The 26,781-nt window shown below is 41.2% G+C and overlaps 1 protein-coding gene across 1 annotated transcript in view; it reads left to right on the plus strand.

Moving 5' to 3' along the window:
- Positions 1-974: 974 nt before the first annotated feature.
- baiap2l1b (BAR/IMD domain containing adaptor protein 2 like 1b) overlaps positions 975-26,781 on the plus strand; it is a 49,790-nt gene continuing 23,983 nt past the window's right edge. The window contains exons 1-6 of the mRNA XM_049560379.1: positions 975-1,364; positions 4,309-4,384; positions 5,581-5,667; positions 17,064-17,125; positions 19,975-20,046; positions 21,849-21,983. Coding sequence (XP_049416336.1) covers positions 1,314-1,364; positions 4,309-4,384; positions 5,581-5,667; positions 17,064-17,125; positions 19,975-20,046; positions 21,849-21,983 — 483 coding nt within the window. The 5' untranslated portion in view covers positions 975-1,313. The remainder of the gene's footprint in view (positions 1,365-4,308; positions 4,385-5,580; positions 5,668-17,063; positions 17,126-19,974; positions 20,047-21,848; positions 21,984-26,781) is intronic.

Here is a 26,781-nt window from a genome sequence, read left to right on the forward strand (position 1 = left end):
ATAATTCTGTTTTCTGAACATCGGAGCAAGTGTAACAAATCATAATCTCCCCTGGGGATCAAAAAGTATCTCTGATTACTGATTTTCTGATTTCTGTACTTATTTCTGTGTTTGGGAGAAAGTAGTTCAGAAAAAAAGCTTCAGTTTCAGTTACTAAGAAAAAATATGTTGTCCTAATAAAGTTACAGTTACTGATTAAATGTTGGTGATTACAGAGGGTTTACATCCAAATATATTATTTTTGGTAAAGACTTCAAATGTAGATTATAACATTTATTCTGTTGCTTTGCATCGTTTCGCTGTGCAGGAATATCTTCTTTTGGCATAGCCTATTTTCAGACATCTTTCAGCTTTATTGTCCAGTTTAAACATTTGTTGGAAAAGTAATCAAATGTAATAAGTTACATTACTTTGATGGGGTTGTTACACTTTTAACAGGGTAACTAGTAATCTGTAGCTTATTACATTTCTAATGTAATCTTCCCAACACTGGTACTTGTACTTGAGTACTTTCATTTTATGCTACTTTATAATTCTACTCCAATAAAATTCAGAGAAAAATAAGTTAATTTTTCTCCACTACATATACCCGATATCTCGTTACTATTCAGATTAACATTTAAAAAACAAAAGGTGATCAGTATATAAAATATGATGCTGCGTCTAATCAGTGCTTGGTTTTACTTTTGATACATACCTGTTACACACTGGTACATTTTACTGATAATAATTTAATTTAATTGATATTGAAAAATAATTAATTTAATTTAATAATTCTATCTAAATTTATTCTAATTTACTGTAACTTAAGTGAAATTTGAAATGCAAGTATTTTATGTATAATTGGGTATGAAAAAAATATTTCTTAAGTGTGGTATCACTACTTTTACTGGTCAATAACATGACAAACAAGGGTTTTAATTTGAAAGTAGCCAACCGGAAACTGTATTACTCCTTTATTCCAGTGAGCTTGTCACCTGTGCACCTTTCCCTACCTCCACAGGCCTCCTCCCTCCTCTCAACTAACCACCTACAACAAGTTTGACAGCTCAGATCTTTTAGTGCTCAGACGCAGCAGCAGCAGCAGCAGACAGCTGGACTCTCTCTCACTGGACTTTCCTCTTTTGTCTTCCTCCCAGTTTGTATCTTTTTTGTTGGTATGTGTGCGGTTTGCGTCTCCTGCTGGCTATGAGGAATATCATGTGTTCCTAGGTTTGGTCACTTTGCCCCGTCGAACCTTTTTTTATATATTTTTTTAGGCTGGTGTCGTGTTTTTTTTCCTTTATCGGGCGTCGCGAGAGAATAAGTTAAACATGTCGCGGAGCGCGGAGGAGGTGAGCAAGCTCACTGAAAGTACATACAAGGTGGGTAACGTTAGTGAAACAACAGGTGCGACCACGACACACACGAGACACAAACACCTCCATACATCCATGTGTGAGCAGCTTCACCCGCTGTGCTCCAACTTTCCGGTGACGTTTCACAGCTCTACGTTTAACAGGTGTTTCTATATCACTAATACAGGCGAAGATGGAGTGAAGGGTAAACTGGACTCAAATAACCTTCTTTTTTGTGGTCAATAATATAGCCGAATTTAGGCTAATATATGTTAAAACAATAAAGCATGTGTTATGAATGAGTGCCAGCACTTGAAACAAGTTATTTTTAACATTTAACATTAAATTTATTGTTTTCTTAAGGAACCCTGGCCTGAGTAATTACCTCTGCATTAAAGGAGATAGACTGCAGTGCTCAGACAGTTTACCAGCAGATATTACTTGGTGTGCAGACTCTTTAACTGACTATTAGTGAGTTTGGATCCGTGGTTTTGGAGAAAATAGCCCCACCCTAGGAGTGCCATTTCCTCATTAAAGTGCTGCCTCGCTTGATCAGCATCAGTTGAAGAGCTCTTTAGTGTGCTCTGGCATCTGTACCATGCAGTAATTAACCTGAGTTTATTTTCTGAAGATAAGTGGGTCCTCTGAAAGTGAATTGCTGCACTGTTGGAGTGCAGAGAAAGTGTCCTTCAAAACCATTTAAATGAACGGTCAGTTGGTTGATAAGGGAATCCTGTTTGCTGTGTGGTTTCATGGGGTTAAAGGTGCAGTGTGCAGGGTGTAGGGGCGTGTATTGGCATAAATGGAATATGAAATAATAAGTATGTTTTCATTAGTTTAAAACTTCTTCACATTTTCGTAACCTTAGAAGAGGCTGTTTATCTACAGGGGGAGCGGGTCCTTTTCCACGGAGTTCGCCATGTTGCACAGCCATGTTTCTGCAGTAGCCCAGAACACACAAACCAAATGCTGGCTCTAGATAGGGCCATTCAAAGTGAAAGAGACCTCTGCGGATATTTCGGCTCCCGGTAAAAACCTCCTGAACATCTGGATGTTAAGTTATCAGAGAAAATAGGAGAGCACACATCACCAGGTGCTAGCTCGTCTGCAACGTGCCGAACAGCGTCTGAGAAACAGATTTGGAACTTGCAACTGCTTTATTCAGTGTTTTTATTGATTTAAATCACCAGATCTGTTTGTTTCGTAAAGGAAGAGATCACTGCGGATAATTCGGCTCTCGGTAAAAACCTCCTGAACATCTGGATCTTAAATTATCAGAGAAAATAGGTGAGCAGGTGCAGGCTAGCATCCTGTCTGCGACATGCCAAACAGCACCTGAGGGAAAAAAAGGATTTGTAACATGAGACTGTTTTATTCAGTGTCTTTATCAGTTTAAATCGCCGGGTTTGTTTGTTTTGGAGAAGAGGAGATCTCTGCAGATAAATCAGCTCCCAGTAAAAACCTCCTGGACAGTGAAGGAATCCTAATCACGCTTCGTACATGAGCAAAGTTTCAGCTGGTTGCAATCTGCATTCCTCAACGCTAGATGCCACTAAATCCTCCACGCTGCTCCTTTAAATGAAAAACCTATAATGAAAAACAACACACAGTTATATATTATATACGTACATGGATGTGAGCCACAAATCCAACCATGGATTTTAATTTATCACACTGTGTAGCCAGGTCTGCGTTAGAGTTGCCATTATAAGTTGATTGGCAACTATTTCTGCGATCAAAAAGCCAAAACATTTGCTGGTTTTATGCTTCACATCATTTGAAGACGTCACCTTGGGCTCTGGGAATATACACAGCATGTTTCACATTTTATTGATAAAACAATGAACTGATTAATCAGGAAAGTAATGGGCAGTTAAATCTATAGTGAAAATAATAATTAGCTGCAGCTGTAGTCTGCACACTCCACAGGTGGCAACATGAGAGTGATAGATGGTATCAACTGTATAAAGAGGCTGGAGGTGAAACAAAAAAGTAAGACTTAATTCTTTTCCTCACAGCACTTAGCCATCTTGAATAGCTTTTACCCGCCGGGCTCCTCTCGGGACAGCCCCCACAGCTCCTTGGTGTGATGAAACGCAGGAAAAAGACTCCAGGTTTAATAATTTAGCCGGCCGTGTGTGCTGTGTGGTAAGATTATACAGTGAGCTCCTCGGCAGCCATCACCTCTGGCTCTGTGCTATAATCAACAGTAACAGTGTGTTTACATGAGTGGTGCGGCGAATTAGGGCCGAGCTGTGTTTTCTTTGTGACCACAAAGATTTTTGTGTGCATATTTCATGAAGTCTGGAAATGAGAGGATCCGAGGTGTGTGCAGTGTCTGCAGCTGACGGGTCACTTATTGACAAAGGTCTGAATCAGAAGTGGGTGAGCACTGCTAGGCAAATGAAACACTGTTTGCCATGTGTGACTTAATGCGGTTTTACCAATGTTTAATCAGTCCCTGCATTCTGGTCTCGGGTGTGAACCTAAGTTGAGACCTGATGCTGATATGACACGGAGAAAGAATAGTGTCCGTGCTGAAGACATCATAATCGATGATAATTCCACCGTGTGACTTTGACTAAGGAATGTTAAGAATGGAAATATTTTCTTTTTCTGTCCTCATTGTCAAAGTGGTTTTGTTTCCTCTCATACTTTCATTCTTCCTCATTCTTTCTTGTTGTTGCAGTATTGTCTTTCACTCTTAAGTCTCTGTGTGTCGTTTAACATGAAACATCTTTTTGTCTTCAGTGACATAATGTGACAGACTGGCTGCATGTGAACTGCACCTAAAGGTCATAGCTCCTGTTAATGGATAGTCAGCAGGGTTTAACATGACTGTGTGTGTGTTTCATTCTTTCCCACAGCTGATGTCACTCAGTCAGGTGGACAGGCACCCACCTGTTGAGTCATCTCAGACCTTGAATGTAGTTGTGACTAACCGTCTCTCCTTCTGTCTCCACCCACCCAGAGTGTGATGGACCAGTTCAACCCAGGACTGAGGAATCTGGTCAACCTGGGCAAAAGCTATGAGAAAGCAGTGGCTGGTGAGCATTTTTACTACATTTAAAGGGACAGTGCACCCCAAAATCAAAAATACACATTTTCCTCATGACTGTGGTGCTATTTGTCAATCTAGATTATTTTTGGAGTGGGAGTTGCAGAGTTTTGGACATATCAGCCTTCTCTCGATTCTAGTCACGCTACATGGTGCTCGAATTTGCTGCTCAAAGTGCCAAAAAAAGTTTCATGTAGGAGCTCTTCTTTCCACTGAACTACACCCACAAACTGTATCCTTTTTCATTTTTCTGTAACCACATATCCTGTTAGGGGTTGCGAGTGGGCGAGAGTCTGGATGCACTCTGGACAGGTCACCAGACTATCACAGGGCTGACACATAGACAGACAACCATTCACGCTCACCTTCACACCTACGGACAATTTAGAGTCACCAGTTAACCTGTGTGTATTTGGACTGTGGGAGGAAGCCGGAGTACCCATGAAAACCCACTCTGACACAGTGAGAACATGCAAGCTCCGCACACCCCTGGTTTGAACCCCCAGGAACCTTCTTGTTGTGAGGCGACAGTGCTAACCACTGCACCACCGTGCCACCATATCATTTTTCATTTTTCTGTGACCGCGCAAAATTAAGCGTGCGTCTACTCATTACAGACATTAATGGTGTCCTCCTCAGCTGAGCTGTAACGTTAGCTAGCTCAGTGGTGCTAGATGAGCTGGCAGTAGACCAGTTGGCCGGTGTAGTTTGATAGAAAGAAGATAGTTCCTACATGAAACTGCTCACAACAAGGTCTGTGGATTATGTGAGTAACCAGGCCATGACTTCTATAAAGACACATTGTTGTTGAGTTTTGAGCACCACAAGCCGAGTGCCATGTAGTTCCATTATATACAAGAAAAGGCAGACATCTCCAACACTCTGCAGCTCACTCCAGACAATCTAGACTGATATATAGCACAACAGATAAGAGGGAAAATATGTATTTTTGAGTCTGTGGTGAACTGTCATTTTAATAAACATTCGCAGTAACTTAGAATTTAGATAAACAGATGCTTGTAACTAGAAGGCTGACAGGTGGCTGGGAGAATAAGGTGCACCCGAGGCAAACTTTAGTATCTTTTTATGGAGCATATTTAGGTTGTTGTTCAGTACATTAGGGAGCTGATTTTTTTTCCCAAACTGTTCTATCAAACATTAATGATCATTTTATCGTTTTCCCAGCGATGATCCTGGCGGGAAAGTTGTATTTTGATGCTTTGTCTAAGATTGGGGAGAACGCTGCAGTGTCTCCTGTCTCCAGAGAATTAGGTAAGTTTCCATGTTGCCTTGTCCTCTGGCTCTCTACTGAGATAAACTAGGAGAACTCTGCAGCCTGTGGAGATACTTGTTCCTGCTTTTCCTGACACAGTTGTTTTTCTCACTTGGGTCTCAGATCATTTAGCTGGTTTCCAGGGGTGCATTTGTACAGTGTATGTTTACAATTTATCAATATATGCTAAAGAAATGAATGAAGGACATTTTCTGGGTAATTTCCTCTGCATCAATAGTTTCTTATTGTATCCTCTGTATAAACGCCATTGTAATTGTAGTGTTTTATAGCATTCAATCAATGCAATCAATAGAAGTAAAAGAATGACAAACTGCACATTTGTTTAAGCAGGAGATCAATGAGGTAAACAGTGATAACTGCAATATAAAGCAAGGTAACATACAGGAAATACCCCGAGTCATTGGTTTTGAACTCTGCCAGCATCATGCAAGTCGATCTATTCCCAAAAAAGTCTGCAGTGAGGATCTCAGGCTACACTGAGTCTCCATAAATAATATATATGTTTGATATACAGCTTGCAATCCATGCAAAGCCTTAAAGGAGTAGTGAGTAATTGCTGATTTGCAGCCAGATAAAACCTCTCCCATGTGCCAAGGGTGAACTACTGGTCAGGATTTCTTCAGTTCTCATTGACCAGGAAGTTTTTACTGGCAGCTGAATAATTCACAGAGGTCTCTTCCTCTCCAAAACAAATGAACGTGGTGATTAAAACCGGAAAAAAACACCAGATAAAACAGTTTCACATTAAAAATCTGTGTTTTCCTGACATTATTTGGCTCGTCGCGGTGGGGCTGCTAACTACAGTGGCTGAACTGAAAACGTGAAAACACTAACAGGCCTTTTTAGAGTCCGTGTTTGGTTTGTCTGTTCTGGACGACATGGCGGTGCAACATGGCGAACTCAGTGAAGGAAGAAGTACTCCCTATGTAGATATAAACGGCCCATTCTAAGGTAGCATAAACATGACAATTCTTATTATACACTAATGAAAACAAACTTATTATATTAGATTCCATTTATGCCAATATATCCCCTTAACTGTACCTTTAAATGTAATCTACAAAATATGAAAACATACTAGATGTTTTCAGTTGAAGGCATTGGTTGTACCTTTTTTGTCGTACCTCTTCATTATCTTTGAGATACACATGTCACAGAGCACTGTAGCTTGAACACAGCAGCAGTTATTCTGTAATTAACGCCAGTCGATGCTTGTGATGGAGTCATGTGTGGTAAGTTCATACAAACACTGTGGCGCAGGGTTTGTTTGGTTCTCTATTTGTTTCTAACCAACTCCCCAGGCTTCAGTTCCCAACAGCTCATTTGCAGCGCAAAGATGTCTGGTCCCCTAACTCACTGTCACTGGTGGCTCACTTTGATATAACCACAGTATGTCTCTCAACTCCCCTGCTGATTAGCAGCAGAACTGCTAATTAAATTCAGCAGCACAATGGGAAGTGCCACCTGGTGTTGCTCTGGTGTCAATATCTTGGCACAATTAAAGTGGTACTCCACCCAAAATATGAAACGCCGACCCTGTGTAGACTTGAAAGATAAGTAATTTTGCTCCTTAATTAAGCACTGTGGCTGGTGAGATTAAATATCATGTTAGCTGCAGTGGATTCTAAAGCTGACAAGTTGTTCTTGTGCAAAAGAGTGTGATTATAAATCCACGTCTCAGCTCTCCATCCCTCCATCTGTTGAGCCTGTTGGAAACAGTTATTGTTTTTGTTGCAGAGACTTGAGTGTTTGTGCCATATGAGAGTATTGACAACTGAGAAATAAATTATGCTGCAGGAGAAGATTGAGAAGTTTCAATTGATTTTTTTTGTGCTTTCAGCCATGACTAAATGTATGACAGCTTTGTCTAAATATAGAGATGGTTGAAATCATTGTAGACTGACGTATTTACCTCCTAGATGTAAACATAAACACATGACAGGAACACTTGGGGTGTTATTGGTTTGATGCACTTTCTCTTTCAGTCTCAAAAAACAAACTGGCATGTCATGACACTGTGCCGTCTATTTTAGGAATGACAAAGGCTGGACATTGTTGGATTTTACCCCAAAATATCCAAATTGCTTAAAGAAAGCTTATCTGTTTTTAAAGGTATACTATGCAGGGTTTTCCTTTTTTTTAAAAAAAGCAATATAAAGACTACAAAAGTAATCCCTCTCAGTCATCACTTACGACCCATTAGAGGTGTGTGGCAGTGTGTTTATCTGCAGACTCTGCCTACTGCCTGGGGGCTTTTTGACAAGGTAGCAATCAGATGGTTGCAGCACGCATTCCAAAACGAAAATGCAAATACAGCGGGGAGAAACAACAAATGCACAAAACTTGTTCCAAAACAAGCGTGAGTCTGAGACTGGCTTTCACTTTCACTGGTGAGCACTAAAGGAGAGGATAGGGAGCAAAGTGGTGGTGTGTGTTTTCTGTCGGACAGGTACTGTCAGTTAGCTATCGAAAGTAAGAACTGTATAATAGTATAGTAGCTTGCAGTGTACAAACAAGCAGTGTAGGGAGGAGGGGCCAGGTGTGAATGTTTTGTTCACTAGGGCTGCCCCTTGAAAGGTGAAGATTTGAGTCATCAGTCGGAGACCCCTCAGTCACTGAGATTCCTTCCAGTTTAGCAGACATTTTTTTTTGTAAACGTTTCAGTCTCCAGATTTAGCTGCAGAGTGAGCACTCCTCGTTGTCATGCTGTTCTTCAGTACAGGCAGCTGCAGACATGGAGGCAGCCGCCTGGAGGAAGACATGCTTTGCCCCATCAGGCTCCCAGACAACATTATTTTCTGCCCTCTGCTCAGAAGTGGTGAATTTACAGCTCACAGCAACTTATCACGACATAGTCTCTGCTGGCTTTTGTTTGATATCTAGTGTTCTGCTCTACAGTTCCTGCGTAGTATGTGTCCACATGCATCCAAAAATAGCTGTGACATCATTTAGAGCAGTTTACTGTAAATCCGGTCATTTTGTGGCGAGTACAGCTTAGAATATATTTCCTGTCATAGGAAGAGAAGAGGAAATGAGGGGAGGGACACATATAAACAGCTGATTATTATCAGTGTCCATCTAAGTAATTAAAAAAGGGAGGGTTTTTTTTACCTGTTTATATACAAAATACATATAAATCCCCCCCTTTTTTGAAAAGCAAACAAGTCCCACAGTTTGCATAACAAAACAGTTTTAATGTAGACTGAAGTCAAACTCACCCCTAACCTGTTGACACACTCCGCAACCCACTAATCCCTGTATGAGAGAGACAGAGAGATACTCTGGTCTCATGACAGACCAGTTTAGTCTGAGTCATTATGGAGGATTATGTAGAACAGGGGGCGATTAAATACACTCCCAAACAGTCATCTCATCTAATGAAGCAGGCCTGTGATGCATTGTAACTAGACTCTGCACTGCACAACCCTGTGACACTGAATGCTGTCAGGATTTCAAGGCAACAATGTGAATTATAAGGAAGCAGAATTTCCCCCTAGCAACACAAGGTGTTTCACCAAGAAGAAAAAGGCCTCTGCGTCTTGTCTCCAAACCCGTGGACGTAGTGAAGCTGCCCCGTCAGAAACCTGAGCTTCAGTGACGCGTAGCCAACCAGAAACCAGATACTCTTGAGAGGCATTGGAGGACGGGTGCACCTCGTCCTCTTCCCTTCTTCCTTTAATTCCTTTAGTCTCCCTCCTCCTCCTCCTCCTCCTCCTCCTCCTCTCTCACCAGAGTTCAGATGTCAAGAGTTCTTTCATCCAAGCACTCAGGCATCTGACTTGTTTCCTTCTCTGGTCAAACCAGGCACTGGAATGAAGCACCAGGATGTTTGGTCCCTGCTGTATTCAGTGTTTATATCTTCTGACTGTATTTGAGGTGAAACTAAGTGTTACTGATGCTGGAACCTAAAATATGTTGTTGGACTCCTCAGAGAGAATTTTTGACAAGGACCCTGCATCTGGTGCCAAAAAAATCTGAAGTGTATTTAACAGCCTGTGAGACACCATGACCGTGCAGCATTTTGTTATCCGCATGGAATTGAATCTCATCCAATCTTGTCCTTTTTACAGCAGCAAGGGCTTTGCAGACACTCCATAGACCCACACACACACACACACACACACACACACACACACATATACACACGCCGTCCTTTGATGGTCCTGGCCTGCTCAAATGGCATCAGGCCCACTTTACATAATCCAAGCATGTTTGCATGGTGTGTCAGGTGGCTCTCTCCCATGCCAGGATTATTTTGCCCACAGTCAAAAACGGTGGAGGAACTGTGGGCCGCTTTGCATGCTACCAGCAAAATGTTGTTTACAAAATCCACTCAAAGTGGGAGTTTTTTTTTCTCTCTCTCTGTTTTCTATATTTTGCACACATTTAGTTCTGTTCATTTTACTCTCACACTTTCTTTATTTTACGTTGTTTTACTTTCTCTTCGCTCCACAGCTGCCTCAGAGCTCATGGCTGCAAAAATGGAGCTTGAGCAGATTTTTTTTAATGTTTTATTTATTGCAATCAGGTCATCATTGTTCATAGCATGCATTTATAATGACATGGATGAGGCCCTGTCTGCAGTGTATACAGATATTTTCCTCTATGTTTTGGCCTCTCATCCACACGTTAATGGAGTTTAGGGTCATTAAAATGGAGATTTTTAAAAACAAAACTCTGGTTAGTGAGGATTTGGAAAACGATTGTGCATGCCCATTGTTGCTTTGCATAATGAGCATGCGTGAGAAACAACAACAATGGCAGACTACCGGTTTGCTAATATTTTTTTAGCACTGCTTGGTCTAATATCTACTTTAGACCTAGCACTGCTGCACCACTTCACGGACAAATGGGGGCCATCTGCTGCACCAGGGTCTGTATTCACAAACATTCTGAGAACACTCTCAGAGAGCTCCTGACTTAGCCTAAAAAATTTTACCAAGGAGTCCTAGCCTAGGAGTGATTTAGGAAAGTTCTCAGAGCAACTCTGAGCAAGGAAGAGACAGAAACTTTTACCTTAGTGCGGAGGTGATGTTGACCCTGTTGCTAGGTGGGATGCATTTTTTTGATAGATGTGATTGGTTGTCACAGACACGCCCTTTTGTGAGCCTGCAAGGTGTGGACATGAGATGAACTGCTGACTGAAAGTGTTGTCATTGTTAGTGTGATCACTCTGCCGATGGAAGGTAGAGACAGACTCAAGTCATCACTGCTGCACTGTTGTATTGTTCTAGTTTTCCAAATATCTCAGTGTTGTGATCATTTTATTTCAGTCATGTGTGCCTATCCCCAATGACATCAACCACACATATGATCTCTACATGATCTAATCTGTAGCATTTCATTTACTCACTGTCATCCATTGTGTGGAGAATATTTCTCCGACCTCTTTGTGTTTCCACCATTTTCTCCTCTGATTAAGAAACTCTTAAGCCTCTTAAAAGTCCTATCTGCTCTTAAATGTTTTTAAACATATCTGTATACGTGTCGACAGGGCCTGAGTCTCTGCTTTTCTACAAACGCACACGCACACCATTCATCATGGAATGAGAAAGAAAAGAAGAATCAACAGCATTTTTGTCTCACATGAAGTGTCACAACATGACGTGTGTTCTTGCATGATTTACACCATCACCTGAGGCAAGGTGGAACTGATTTAAATCACTAAGCAGTGTTCAAACAGCACGTATTGACACTGTGACATTAACTACAGCGCCCTAAGGATATGCACACAATTACTGTAGGTGTTGTGCTGTCTTTCCACATAACTCGACCGTGCAGACACAGAGGAACCATAATAGTGACAGTTTAGTTTCTGATAATCTCCTCTGATCATAAATCTCTTTACAGTTTCATGTTTATGACTCATTCACTCCTAACATCCATCAGAAAGTTATACTTTAGACACTTAACTTCTAACTCAAGCTTACTGAATTGTCAGATGCTACCTTTTGTGTTAGATTAACAGCGATCACCCCTGTAATGGCGACTGTGAAAGCGCTCCACAGAGCACAGTGTGTGCAGCCAGGACTCCAGAACCTTTTACAGCCTGGGTAAACAGGCCTGTGGGCAGCCCATCTGTATTGTGTGGGTTTAGCTCGGCTTGGTTTTGTTAGCTAATGGCGGTGAATTGCTCCCGATGTAATCCACATCCTGACACACTTTTGCCCTCACACCTTGCTCGATCAAGAACACCTGTTGCTTGGCAACGTGTTGTACAGAGCATGACAACAATAAACAAATGAGTGTGAATTGCTGGAAAAAAAGACTGTTGGTCCCTGTGTAGCTAAGACGTTTGTTTACAATCAGTAACATGACACATCTGCATTGCTTTCATGATTCAGATAGTGATATATTGATGACTCACAACTCCTGTGTCCAACAAATGAACCAGTCTGTCAGGCGTTTGACTCCATACCACACCTGCTGACGTTTTTTAGATTAAGTTGTTCTTATTGTGAGATAAGCGGACTTTAAGGTCAGAAGTGTCAGACATTCATTCTTGAGCAGTTAGGCCGGCCATTTTAGAGCCTGGTTTACTTTGAACTCAGTGTCCTTCTCAGTAATGTGCCGGACTTTTCTCATTCTGTAATGTGCTTCTTACTCTTTTTCTTTCTTCTCAGTGTCTTGTTTTCTGTCTCTCACTAAATTAAGCACTTCATCTCTTTACCTTAGTAATTACTGCACATTTAGTCTACCAACACTCCATGCACCATATTCAGAAAGTATCAGACCCTCCACATGAAAGTGTTATTTCCAATTATTTTTATGCTTCTTTAATGTGCAGAAAATTTGGCACAGCTCCACATTAATTTTCAGCACAACAGTGAACCTCAAGTGGTTTTAAGATTCAAGTTTATTTCATTTTTAAAGCAAACACATTTTGCACCTTAAGTGCTTCACAAAGAGTCATATAGTGTTTATGCCTACACAAGCATGTAAGTGCATCGATGATAAAAGCAATATTAAAATAGAAACAGGTTAAATCACAACTTAAACTCAGGGAGTCAGATAAAAATAGAAACCAGGTTCCAAATCTGGGTTCAAAGGGAAGAGAATTGAGACTGCGCATCATAATCCCTGACCTTGTTTATGTAATCTTCAATAGCTGAACAGTGAAATGACGCCGGGGTGAATGTGGTGTACACTCTAACTGAAGTAAACAGCTGACACAACTGACCATCCAGTCTAGACACTACGTAGGATGTAGAAAATCATTACGTCATTACCATAGAAATATCCCAAAACAAATCATGATGCAATATGTCATATAAATTCAGTTAAAAAGTCATAACATAGTATGTGAAAACATGACATAAAAAAGTTAGAGTGTGTGCAATCATATACTGCCTCTATAAAATAGTACTCAAAAAAAAAATCAAAAGTTTGAAAACCCTTTTATTTGGAATGATAAAAAGGCTAAAAAAAAAAAAAAAGATCAGTTTAACTATTAAGTTTCTAAAAATTTCTCATAATTGACCCTTTGCTAGGTCCCACCCTTGGGCGCGGTCTGCCCAATCATACCGTAGCATCGGGCCGGCTCAGACCAGGGCCCGACAACAACACAGCTGTGCTCCATTGACTCTAATGCAATCGTTTCAGATTTCCTTCCTTTTCAGGCTGGTTTTGTGGATTTGGAGCTAAATGTTGTGCCTGGGGCACGTCGTGTATTAATGATACTTGTTACCTGGAGAGGTTGGAAAAAGATATACGTTTCTTCCCTGTTCCAAAACCAAAATCAAACCCTGAAAAGTGTAGGGTTAGCTAGCTAGCTACTGAAGATAACACTGTTCATCTGCACACACTGTGATGCCACACAGCTGGTTCAATATCAGCAAAGTTTCCCTTTATATTCATTGTCTTGTGTGGCGATCAGCAGTGATGTGGTGGTTCACTTTTACACTGTGATCTGTAGCCTATAGTTCAGCTTTAGCTTCTAACTATCTTTGTCTTTTTAACCTGTTGTTGCTGCTGAGTCAGTTTGACATCCTGGATATATCCTTCAAACACAGACTGTAGAACCCTCTGTCTGCTTCTCTCTGGAATCACTGTTTGATTTTCCCAAAAATATGATAATATTTCATCGGGGAGTGCAGTTAGTTACAATGTGGGAAGACAGAAGGCAGACACTGAAAAAGGTCCCTCTTAATAGGTGAATACAGTCCTGTCCTTCACACACAGTTCTCTCCTCTCCTCTCCTCTCCTCTCCTCTCCTCTCCTCTCCTCTCCTCACCCTTGCTCCCCCCTCACTTTACTCCTGCTCTGTTAAAAGGCAGATTTACTGGGATGATGTGCTGTCCTTTGTCTGCAGAGCTGTTTGAACTGCGCTGAGTGAAAGAGCCAGTCTTGCCATAAGGCGAGGTGGGGCAGCGGAGGTGTTGAAAGACAGAGTGGGGAAGGGCCGTGTTTACATGCTGATGAATGTACAGCACATAGTGATACATCTAACCGGCAGCCTATTGAAGGTCTGTCAGGGATTAGTGTTATAAATGTGTACACGTCAGAACACTGTTGAGAAAAGGAAACTGGATTTTTTTCCCCCTCTCAAGGCGCCACCTCTGAGGGCATAACATCCTTATCTTTTTATATTGATGTGTTGCTTTATTGAATTTGACCAGAGAGAATTTCCGCCAAGGCTCAGAGACAGCTGTTCCCTTTCTATTGATCTTTAGAAAACCTTTCTCAAGGTTTGTGGCGCTGGCTCCTTTTGTATTTATATTTGTTGAAATTTTAGAAACCTTGACCAACACGGAAATACTTAATGTCTGAAGTGTTGTTTATTCAATGAGCCAGTGCCTCCCCACTGTGATGGCCCACGTCTTCTAGTTGTTACAGACAGATTAGCTGTTCCTGTGCTCTGATGTGGAAGCCACTGTATCTGTACAGTGGAAAATCTGTCTTAAACAAATGTCTCAAGGTTACATCACTGTCAACACCCCAGTGTACAGTACAGCTGCACTTGTTGGCTACTGAAGAACATTTTTTGTCGAGCCTGTGCACTCACTGTACATAGAGAATAAATGCCTATGGGAAAAGCCCAGTGTGGGAAAAAGTCATAACATCCGGATTCAAGTTTCCACTCTGATGATTTACATCCTGCTGTTATATCTAATGTCTACCATACAGTAAAAAACCCTTAAAAAGACTTTTAAAAGACTTAAGTCTGACACTCTGTACTATCATATGTTGCAAAGACTGAGGATCTTGAGGCGTCACGATTTGTAAGATTACAACTAGATTCCTTTTGAGATTATTTCCCATCCTGCTGTTGTTGGGGAAATGTTACGCCAGTCTTCCTGTAAAGAATTTGACATATTAACAATACCTTACATGTCAAACACAAGATAAAAGGCATCATATGTCAACAGTATTCTTTTCAGTTCACCATCAAGATAATCTGTAAAGGTAAACTGCATTTGCGCACAAAAATTGCATTTGGATTTTGTCGCCTCTACTTGCTACTAGCCTCCATTGGTTAGCTGCACCGTTTTAGTGGGAGGACACCGTGGGAATGAGAGGCGAACTCTTTCAAAAATTAATATTTCTCATTGAGATAAGTGCTCTTCAGTGGATCAGATACATGCCAAATTAAAAGTAGCACCTCCTGAGTCATGTTTATGTTCTTGCTCCTCCCCAGAGTCCCCTCTATGTTCACTGTTTACCCACTTTGCTGCTTCCTGTTTAGTGCTGAAGAGAGTGCAGCTATTGGTTGTTGATAATGTCCCTGTCATTGAACTACAGTATTTGCATGAGCCAAGACTGACAACTTACAGTGATATTAAATATGTCAGATTTTATTGGACCGTCAAGATGAGAAAAAGACTGACTTAACAGCTCGGACTGAGTTTTATGACCTCCTTACACCAAATGTTAGAGATCACTAACTGAGTCAAAACTGTCAAGTCTTTATTGACATTGGAAATTTGTCTGCAACAGTGAAATCGCTTGAGAAGTCGTTTTGTGTAAGGCTAGCATTAGAAGACACGATAGTCTCCAATGTGTCATGCAGCCTACATCTATGCTGTACATGCATAAGACACAGCAATGCATAATAACCCTGCCTCTGTCTTGTTAAACAAGCTGCATTTGTATAGCTTTTGACCACCCGAAGTGCTTTTACACAACATCACATTTACCCTCTCACACACATTTACACAGTGGTGGCTGAGACTACCACACACCAATGGAACAGCCATCAGGAGCCGTTTGGGGTTCAGTATCTTGCCCGAGGATACTTTACCATGCAGACTGGAGGAGCTGGGGATTCAAACCCACTCTACCCTCTGAGCCACAGCTGCCCCCATCTTCCAACTCATTTGCCGTCTTATAACATCAAAAAAACAATAACCATTTCAGCCGCAGTTCAGCAGCTGTAGTTTTACTGTTTCTCCATACTTCTTTTCTCTTTTGCTTCTTGCAATAAAGTGCACCTCCATCTGTGCCAAGACAAGTTACCAAAACCAATGGCCCACACACATTTTTGCAAACACAAATATTATTCCTTCATGTCTACCAGTTTTCTGAGGGGTGTTAAAAATGGTGTTTGTAAAGGGACTTCACCAGCCAAACACACACACACACACACACACACACACACACACAGAGACTTTTCAATTTGTGAGCAGCACAATCCAGGCCACAGACAGTATGTTAAAAACAGACAAAAGTCGGCATGAAGGCATCTGTTTGCTCTGTTTGCTCTGTTTGCTCTTATGCATAAGTCTGTACAGCAGTTTCACATGGGTTTATTGTTTGCTCATTTTTAGTGGTCTTAAAAAAGTGATGGCAACTCAGAAGTTTGTTTGTTGTATATTTGTAGTCATGAGTAACACTTCAGGTAAATACCCCAAATATTTTTGATTATTTACATTATTACAGATTGTGTGTGCTGTAGTGGTCAGTAGGAAATTTAATTACAATTTTCCACATAATGATTGTGTTCAGTAATCTTAATTTGATTGCCTTTGTGAGCAACACGCAATGACAGAAGGTTATGATTTGTGGCTGCCTGCCATCTGAGCTCTTTTTGATTAGCCGAGCAGCAGGTGGTCAGGTTTTTCTGGTCCAGGCACATGCATTTATTCTGCTTTCATCGCAGCAAAGGAAAATCCTTTGTAATGTAATCTGTAGCGGTGACATTTGATGGTTTTAGAAGTTGCGTATGACGTGCATATTTTCTAACCGATTTGTTTTCATTGTCATTGCTCACTGTTGTTGGTGATGCACAATATCTTTAGATATCATCACTTTTGCTCCTTAGAAAAGCAAACAACACCAAACAGTTAGCTGGCCTGTCTTGTCTGACATGTTTATATATATGTTTATATATAACCTGTACGGTTTCTTTCTCCCTCTTGTTCCGTCTGTGTCACAGGTGTAGTGCTGATGGACATCTCAGAGGTCCACAGGAAGGTTAATCTCGAGCTGGAAGAAAATGTAAGTGTTTTTGCTCTTGCATCATGCTTCCTGAAAATTCCTGCGTAACATAATTTCTCGCTAATTGTGCTGCCTCACCCAAATGCACTTTACTCTCCGAACCTGTTGCTCTGAATATTTCCAGACAGCAGCAAGCAAAGCCTCAATTCACTGAGCACCATTTAGTGGTAAACATACACAGTCAGCCAGGAGCTTTCTCTCTCCTCCTCCCACCTATGATAGATAGACACTGCCTCTCCTTCCTCCCCACCTACATCGACTACAGTAGCACAACGAACAAGCAAAACACAAAGAGGTAGGACGAGGAACGGAAACAACAGGTTTGGGTTGTAGGAGCACCTGTTGGTTTTTTCCTTGCTGAGAGAACAGGGGGCAGGTCTCAACATGCCCCGGCCAAACACCAGCTGGAGCTGTAACAGTTTGGTACATTAAGTACAGCCTAATGTAGGTTGTTAGCGTGCTAACAATAGCTGCAAAGAATGATTATTTTCATTATAAAAGGTGCAGTCAGTGTCTGGTGTTCAGATGCAGCCCTTGCTGTGTAAATGGAAAACAAAAAAAGTGGATCAGAAAGAGTCACACAACACTACACTGGCTATTCTCCCTCTTTCACGTCCTTGCCCACAAGGAACAGAGCTACACCATGATGGTAATGAAATGTCTGCTCACTGGCTACTTTATTAGGTACACCTTACTAGTACCAGGTTGGACCCCTTTTGCCTTCAGAACTGCCTTAATTCTTGGTGTCATAGATTCAACAATGTGCTGGAAACATTCCTCAGAGACTTTGGTCCATATTGACATGATAGCATCACACAGTTGCTGCAGATTTGTTGGCTGCACATCCATGATGTGAATCTCCCGTTCCACCGCATCCCAAAGGAGCTCTATTGGATTGAGATCTGGTGACTGTGGAGGCCACTGGAGTACAGTGAACCCATCGTCATGTTGAGATGATTTGAGCTTTGTGACATGATGCGCTATCCTGCTGGAAGTAGCCATCAGAAGATGGGTACACTGTGGTCATAAAGGGATGGACACGGTCAGCAACAATACTCAGGTAGGCTGTGGGGTTTAAACCATGCTCAGTTGGTACTAAGGGACCCAAAGTGTGCCAAGAAAATATCCCCCACACCATTACACCACCACCAGCAGCCTGAACCGTTGATACAAGGCAGGATGGATCCATGCTTTCATGTTGTTTACACCAAATTCTGACCCTACCATCTGAATGTGGCAGCAGAAATCCAGACTCATCAGACCAGGCAACGTGTTTCCAATCTTCTATTGTCCAGTTTTGGTGAGCCTGTGTGAACTGTAGCCTCAGTTTCCTGTTGTTAGCTGACAGGAGTGGCACCTGGTGTGGTCTTCTGCTGCTGTAGCCCATCTGCTTCAAGGTTGGACGTGTTGTTGGTTCAGAGATGGTCTTCTGCAGACCTTGGTTGGAGATGGTTGTGTGTGAAAATCCCAGTGAATACTCAGACCAGCCCGTCTGGCATCAACAACCATGCCACGTTCAAAGTCACTTAAATCACCTTTCTTCCCCATCCTGATGCTCGGTTTGAACTTCAGCAGGCCATCTTGATCATGCCTACATGCCTAAATGCATTGAGTTGCTGCCACGTGGCTGGCTGATCAGCTGTTTGTGTTAACAAGCAGTTGAGCAGGTGTACCTAATAAAGTAGCCAGTGAGGGTAACAATGCTTTAATTCCATCTTTAATGAGTCTTTCAATTACATTTTTAGTCTGTAAAATGATAGAAATGAAGGAGAAATGCTCATTAGACGTCCCCACAGGCCAAGGTTTCATCTTTAAGTTGTATATTTTGTCAAACCAAAAGTTTAAAACATTTTAGGATTTGGTATGTGATGATATGAGGTAGAGAAAAGCTGCAAAATTTCATATTGCAGAAGCTGGGACGTGTTTGTTCGGCATTGTCATTTGATAAATCACAATTTTCTGTATGTTCATTAATTGGAAAATTGTTTTAGCATTATGTCACAATAATTGTGGTACTTTTTGTGGGATTATTTTTCAGGGCATTCTGACTTTATTGACTTTATGATAGCTGAAGAGAGACAGGAAAGGCAGGGAGAGGAGGGAGGGGGGGTGACAAGCAGCAAAAACATTTACATAGTTCATCGTGCCCTCACTTAAAACTTTGATATCTTAACACAGCAACCACAAGATGTTGCACAAGCTCGGTGCTTGGGAAAATAAATAATACCAGAGTTCGAAAATAACCTGTTAAAGCTGAACTTTGGGGCAGGGAAGTTGCGAGGCGCTCCTCCAAGGCATTGTTGCTAACAGCATCAGTGAGTGGGTTGACTTGTTAATGGACTCCAGTTGGTGAGTCACAGCATCAAATCAGGTCAGAGAAAATGATGGAAGAAAACCTTTCACAGACTTCGATGAGGGTGTGTTTTGTGTGCGACAAGGTCATCATGTGTGCTCAGTAATGGGGTCCTCCAATTCAGTGGTCCCTCCCGCCCCACGTGGGCGCCGCCGCCGCATCGCAACAAGGCTGTGGCGATGGAACCACTTTGACACCCTCACACTAATGAGAGAGAGCTGGAGAGAAAGGGAGAAAGTGAGAGAAGTCTGTGGGCATTCCCACGCTTTGTGTCTGACTCATTCATAAGCACAACCTCGGACTTGGCTCTCACCCCCGCACACACGCACAGATACACTCTAAATGATCACTCTCCATTTCTCCATTTGAGACTTACAGTATTTTTTCTGTTTGCCGCTGACAGCAAAGCTAACAGACTGTAGCACTACATCCTCCCCTCAAGTTTCTAATCACCACTCACCCTTTCTCTGTCTCCCTCCCTGCTCCTCACCTGAAGTTTAAGAGGTTCCACAGGGAGATCATATCCGAGCTGGAGAGAAAGACCGACATGGATGTCAAATACATGACAGTGAGTATTTTTCTGTGCATGTGTGTGAGCGCATGCATACTCCATCCATCCCCGCTCATCAGAGCACACACTGCTATATAAAAGTATGTTCTGTTATGTTTTTGTTGTGTAGTACATTTTGGGAAACACAAACATATCTTTAAGCTAAAGGCTGAAGTGTTAAACATGTGATTAGTGATAATTGTCATGAGCAGGCAGATGGATGGAGAACACAAGGATATGAGAATTTCATTTACACTCAAGAACTTGAACCATAATCTGATCCTGGGCAGCAGTTCAGCACTATAATTTTCTGTCATTATGTCGGCAGTCATGGCATTTTATTTATGTCCTAATGAGAGTTATGGCTGCAGCACAGCATAAGAGAAAAACAAGGTCATTCTCAACAGCAGCAACACAGAGTTCAAGTGCTGCACCAAACATGTTGTTGATGGTTAATGCTTTGACTTGCGGCCTGCAGTGTGTTACAGATGCAAATGTCTGAACGACACACAACGGCAGCTGCATATGTGTGTGAATTTACACAAACTGTGTTGTTATTTATTACATTTATTTCATAATCACATTTAAGTTATCAACGTCTAGTGTTAAATTTGCATCTTTGCCAAATGGCAGATGCAACCAGCTTACCACTAATGCTGCATTTCCACTGCATGGTACAGCACGGCTCTACTCAACTTGCTCTTTTTTGTGTTTGCATCGCAAAAGTTGTGGAAGGTATCTGGTACATTTTTTGGTATCACCTCCATCAAGGTTCCAAGCATGCTGAGCTGTGTTAAAACACTGCAGACCACTGATTGGTCAGAAAGAATCTTTGCGACACATGACATGACAGCCAAGCTATGTCAACAGCAAGGACAGTTTTTTTAATTCAGTCATCCCAGATTCAAAAGAATGGCAGCAAACTACGCTGTACACTACATCGTCCAATTGAGAGAGTGGAGAGGCGTTTATTTTTAGGGCTGTGTATTGGCAAGAATCTGGTGATATGAAACATAACAATACAGGGGTTATTATTCAATATATTGCGATACCGATAATCTAATTTTAGGGAAACTGTTACAGCATAAAAAACACACCACCATATACATAAAAAAAGTAGGAACAGTGGGATATATATTTGTATTCATCACAGTCTCTGTAACAGCCAACATCGTAGAAATAGTTTTTGTGCAGTCTGAGCAAAGGCATTAACATGTGCCTACATGATTGAAAAAGAAAATAAAAGCATGTGCAGGATTCTTTAGGTTACAAATTCAGAAAAGAAAAATGTACAACACTCAATACTGTCTTGATATTTTCTTACATCCCTGTTCCTGTGTTTGGTCGCCACTGAAAGAATCCAGCAAGTGTCACGTTGAAGATGACAGGACAGTTTCACGTGGCATTGCCATGGCAATCAGCTGAGAATCCCACCTACAGTAATTGAGTATTATCTGCAGTGGAAAAAAAAATAGAGTGATGTTAGTAGCAAATGTGAGTCGAGTTGAGTTGAGCCGAAACATGCAGTGGAAAAGAGGCATAAGAGAAATAATGTGTTACTATGCATACTACACATAATGCAATACATGATGTTATGTCGAGTAAAGGCTACAAACTCAAGTATGCATATGTCATGTGTCCAAATCTCTAGTGGTAATAGATAACTTTTCGAAACAAAAATCTTTACTCCACTGAATTGAAATTGCAAATGAGTATTGAGCCAGTTCTTCTAAAAGCCTTTGGTTCCTGCTGGTTGACATGGCTCTGGAAAATATCAGGTCGGTGTTGCTGCATTCACATTGATCTCTCTCCTGCTCCAGGCTACATTTAAGAGGTACCAGGTGGAGCACAAGATGAAGCAGGAGTCTCTGGAGAGGTCCCAGTCAGACCTGAAGAAGCTGAGGAGGAAGAGCCAAGGCAAGAACGCCAACAAGTACGAGAACAAGGAGAGCGAGGTGAGACGGACGGAGACACACAGACAGACACGTGACGCATCGTACATGGATGCTCTTTCTTTGACACGCACACACGCAGCTGTGTTTGTATGTGCATAGACACACACACACTCATTCACAAACCTTGACACCTGAGACCCACTGTGCCAAAGCCAGTGTAACAGTAGTTGGGGACAGTGTGTGAAGTGTCTGCTCTGTGCAGTCATGCAAGAGAATATCTGTGTTTGCTGTTGGCTTCTTGTGTCCGCTTCACCAATGCACCCGCATGCAATCGCTTCGTGTACAACCTTGCTCCACCCGCACGCTCTCTGATAAGAGCTGACACACACACATGCACAGAACAAGCAACCAAACAAGGAAGAATGTTAAAAAGGCAAATGAGACATGTTTGTTTCGTGCAAAACTAGCAGATGGAGAGACTGATCGGTTTAATGGTTGGAAGCTGAATCTACTGTTAAGTGTGTTCGGTCTCTTTGCAAAGCACTACACTGTAAAATGTTTTGAACTTTGTCTCTACTTTGTTGTGCCTCAAAGTTACACAGGCATTGATGCACTAAAAAAAGAAAACTTCAGTCTAATTTTTGTCTTTTGTCCCAGTTCTGTCCGTGATACGTATCATTCTAAAAATCAGATTTTGTCACCGTTACCGCAGGTGTTTACCCGAGACAGTTAATCACAGAGGAATGTCAAATCATTACAGCCACTTAAAGACTCTGTACACTGATAATTGCAGAAGAGTTTAATCTCAAAGCTGTGACCCCGAAAGCACAGCAGCGGCACATCTTACATAACCTCCCTACCATCGATCCAGCCGTGCAGCCTGCTTGCCTGTGTGTGTGTGTTTGTGTGTGTGTGTCTGTGAATGTTTAAGAGTTTGTGTATTCTGTCAACACTGTCATCCCTACACCGAGCCTGGCAGAGTTAGAGTGAGATAGAGGTCGAGAGGGAAAACCGAAAGGAATTACACAAGGAATTATATTACCAATATAGTTTTATAGCAGCTTTAATCTAAATCAGTGATACTCAACTTAAGGCTTGTGGGCCAAATCTGGCCCACCACAGGGTGCTAGGTGGCCAGTTGAACATTTTTTAATTCATAGTTATTTGTGCTTTTAAATGAAAGTATCAGAATTGAGGTTGTTTATCAAAAAAGGTGCCTGTGGACACCCCAGCGGAGGTCCAAGCTAAGCCCCGAATGTCCCCTGCCTACACTTGGCCTGTGTGGGGCTGCTCTGACTGGATTCGCCTCTTGGCAAAGATAAGTGAGGACAGCAAACTTCGAAAGGTTGAAAACAGGCAATTCATTAATTATATATACTGTTCAATACTATTAATGTCTGTTTATTAAAAGTGGCCCCTGGCAAAAGCAAGTTAAGTATCCCTGTTTTACATAGACTTTGATCTATAATTACCAAAAAATGAAAAAGACTTCATAGTGACAAAAAATAGTGGACAAATATTCCCTTTTTCAGATTTATAAACTTGAATTGCAGAGCTGTCACATGGAGCGAACTAGAACTGAAGCAGTTAGTCAATTGATCTTTTTTAATGACAGAAAAATCAGCAGCTATTTTGCTAATCTTTTTTTTTTTCAGTATTAATGCCTGAAAAATGACTGCAAAGGTTAATGTTCTTGTGTTTCAGCTTCTCACATGAGAGGATTTTCTGGTTTTCTTTGCCATATGTAATAGTAAACAGAGCAGCTATGGATTATTTGACTCTTGGTCAGACAAAACAAGACATTTGAACATGTCACCTTGGGCAGTATGCAATTTTGTGGGCATTTTTTTCCCCCCACATTTTGTGGATTTTTTTTTTTTTTTTATAGTATAAAAGAGATCTACTGGGGGTGTGGGTACCACTAGGGGTACTTTGGAGTACCTCTGGGGTGCATGAGATTTTATTTTATTTTTTTTATGTTAATTTTAAAAAATATCAGTCATGCATAATCCCTGAAATAATTATACTATAATAAGTTCAATTAAAAAGTAAATGTAAGTTCAATAAACCACATTTATATGAAACCAGATTGTTAACTGTGACTGCGAAGCAATTTTATTTTTCTACAATGGGGAAGGCATGACCTGCTCTACTCTGCCTTTCTCTGCCTCTGATTGGCTTACCCTGATATTCTTACCCTAACCCTAACCAGTCCCACTTCTCATGCATAAAAAAATCCATAATTTGATTTAACTTTTTTTTTTTAAATTTGATTTCTTTATTTCAAACATCTAAAGAAAAATAATGATAAAATAACATAGAATGTATTGTAAAAACAATCCTACAAAACATTTCATGTCCAGAAAGGAGTAGGAAGAAGCAACGTGCTTGTCTAGCCCTACCCCCAATCCCAAACTCTATTGAATGACACAGCAGCAACAGAGCTGAAAGCGTTTTGAAAGAGGTATAAAAGTAAAGAAGTAAAGTGAAAACAGAACAGACAAAGTACTATCAGTCTCAGAAAGAGTTTGTTTGTTGTTGTACAATAAAATGAGCATTAGGATTTACCTCATTTTATTGTACCTCTTTTTAGAGGTGTTTCTGTTATCTACCAGAAATGTTTTGCACTGGTCAGGGGGTACGTGGCTGAAAGAAGTATTACAAATGGGTACATTATTGAAAAATGTTTGAGAACCACTGATCTAGGAGATACGTGATAATGGAAAATAGCTCAGCCCTAAATGTGTTTTGTCTGAGATACTGAGAGGGGACTGTGTGATCCCATCAGGTCCAGCTCCTTCAATCGAGCGATCCCCCATCTGAGATATGAAACTGTAACATCTCTCACACATTCAAACAAAGGCTCAAGACCTGTTTTTTGGACAATTGACGTGAACATTTCTAATCAACACAGTACACTGATCACCGTAACACTGCTATTGTTATTTCTGGCTAACCTGCTGCTAACTTGCATTATGTCCTTGCCCGTCGCCAGGCCGCCAACTCTGCATGGTTAATGCTCTCTTTATGTCTTTGCCAAAGGACTGCAGTTGAAAATTAGCCAGCTGGCTAACACAGGCACATTTACAGAAATGCTGATTAACGGGCATAGTCCTTACAAATAAAATAAATCTAATCCTTTATTTTCCTCTCTTATGCCTCTAATTCTCCTCTTTCCTCATTCCTCCACTATATTTCTGTTCCTCCGTCACCTTCTTCTCTTTCATTTTTCCTTCTCACCTCTATTTCTCCCTCACCTTCCCACCAAACCACAAGTAAGAGTGTTTGCTTGCTGCTGTGCTCGCTTATCTGATTTAAGGCCAGGTATTAGGATTTAGACACCCAACAGACACAGAGATGGGCCAGACAGACAGACAGACAGACAGACAGACATACAGGGTGTCAGGGGCTTAGAGGCAGGAGTTTACAGCAGCAGATAATTCACCAGACACCAAAGACACTTCAAAGACAAGGAACGATCCGTCTGAAAACAGAGGAAAAAAGAAAGACAGAAAGTGAGAGCGCTGTCACAGCTGTCAAACAATTGATTAAAGGACTCTTCAAAACAAAGTGAGCACAAGTTTTACCCTCTGTACACAAGATAAACAAAGATTGAGATGTGTATCAAGGCTCCTACGCGCCAAAGAGGGGAAAGTGTGATTTATTTTTGAAGCAGTGTGTCGTGTGTTTTTCTCTTCATGTATTATCTCCTTGTTGCCACTCCTCGCTCTGTCTTACCTATAGTAAGACATATAGGTTGTCCATAGCAACAAGCTCGCTGCAGTGTTGACAGATGTAAAGTGATTAGGAGGGTGTGTAGGTGTCTGTGTGTGCATGTGCGTGGAAATAGCATTTCACACTTTTTTTTCCCTCGTCCACTTGTTAGTAGAAATTATTCCGCCCACCTCTACAGTTCTGGAAAGGTGTTCACTATCTCTTTTTCTTTCTCTGTCTCTCCATTAATTCTCCTCCATTCAGATTGTCTTTATTGGCGTGAAATGTGATAGTATTCCTTGCCAAAACAAAACACAAGAATAGATAAAAATAATTAAAGGTACTTAAAATGCATGTGACACACTCTGTCGATAATTGAGAGGGCAGTAATAAAATTATAATTTCCCTGTAGAATATCTCAATTAGCTGAATGAGCGCACGTGATGAATACAGATTTAGTGAGCTGGTGTTTTTTACTGCATTCATAGTGATAATCAGCTGCTCTGTTGGAAACACAGTGTTGCATAATTAAGGAATACTTTACCCCCCAATGATTACTTGTATATCAATTACTCGCCCTTGTGTTGAATTCAAGAGGAAGAATTTGTGTTTATGCCTCGGCACCAGAAATAGCCCTGGTCGGGGACTTTATGTTTTAGGGTTGTCCATCTGTCCGTCCCATTCTTGTGAACATGACATCTCTAGTATGCCTTGAGGAAATTCCCTCAAATTTGGCACAAATGTCCACCTGGACTTAACAATGAACTGATAAGAATTTGGTGGCCAAAGGTCAAAGGTCAAGGTCACTGTGACCTCACAAAACATGTTTTTGACCAAAACTCAACAATTCATTTGCTAATGACAAAATTTCACAGAAATGCCTAAAAAGATCAAAATGATGACGTGATGACATTTTATATCCTAAAGGTCAAAGGCCAGCTTCACTTTGACATCATAATGTTCCTCAAAAACACTTCTCTTGCCATTATTCAGTGTCATTTCTCAAAATCAGAAGGGGAGACATTTGGTGAGATACTAAATTGATGACACTAATCTTGAATGTCCAGTAAAGCTGTGCTGATTGTATTGATCTTCTGTGCTGCCAGGTGGAGGAGATCTGTGCTTAAAGGGATAGTGCACCCAA

The sequence above is a fragment of the Epinephelus fuscoguttatus genome, linkage group LG19 (assembly GCF_011397635.1).
Source record: "Epinephelus fuscoguttatus linkage group LG19, E.fuscoguttatus.final_Chr_v1".
NCBI lineage: Eukaryota > Metazoa > Chordata > Actinopteri > Perciformes > Serranidae > Epinephelus > Epinephelus fuscoguttatus.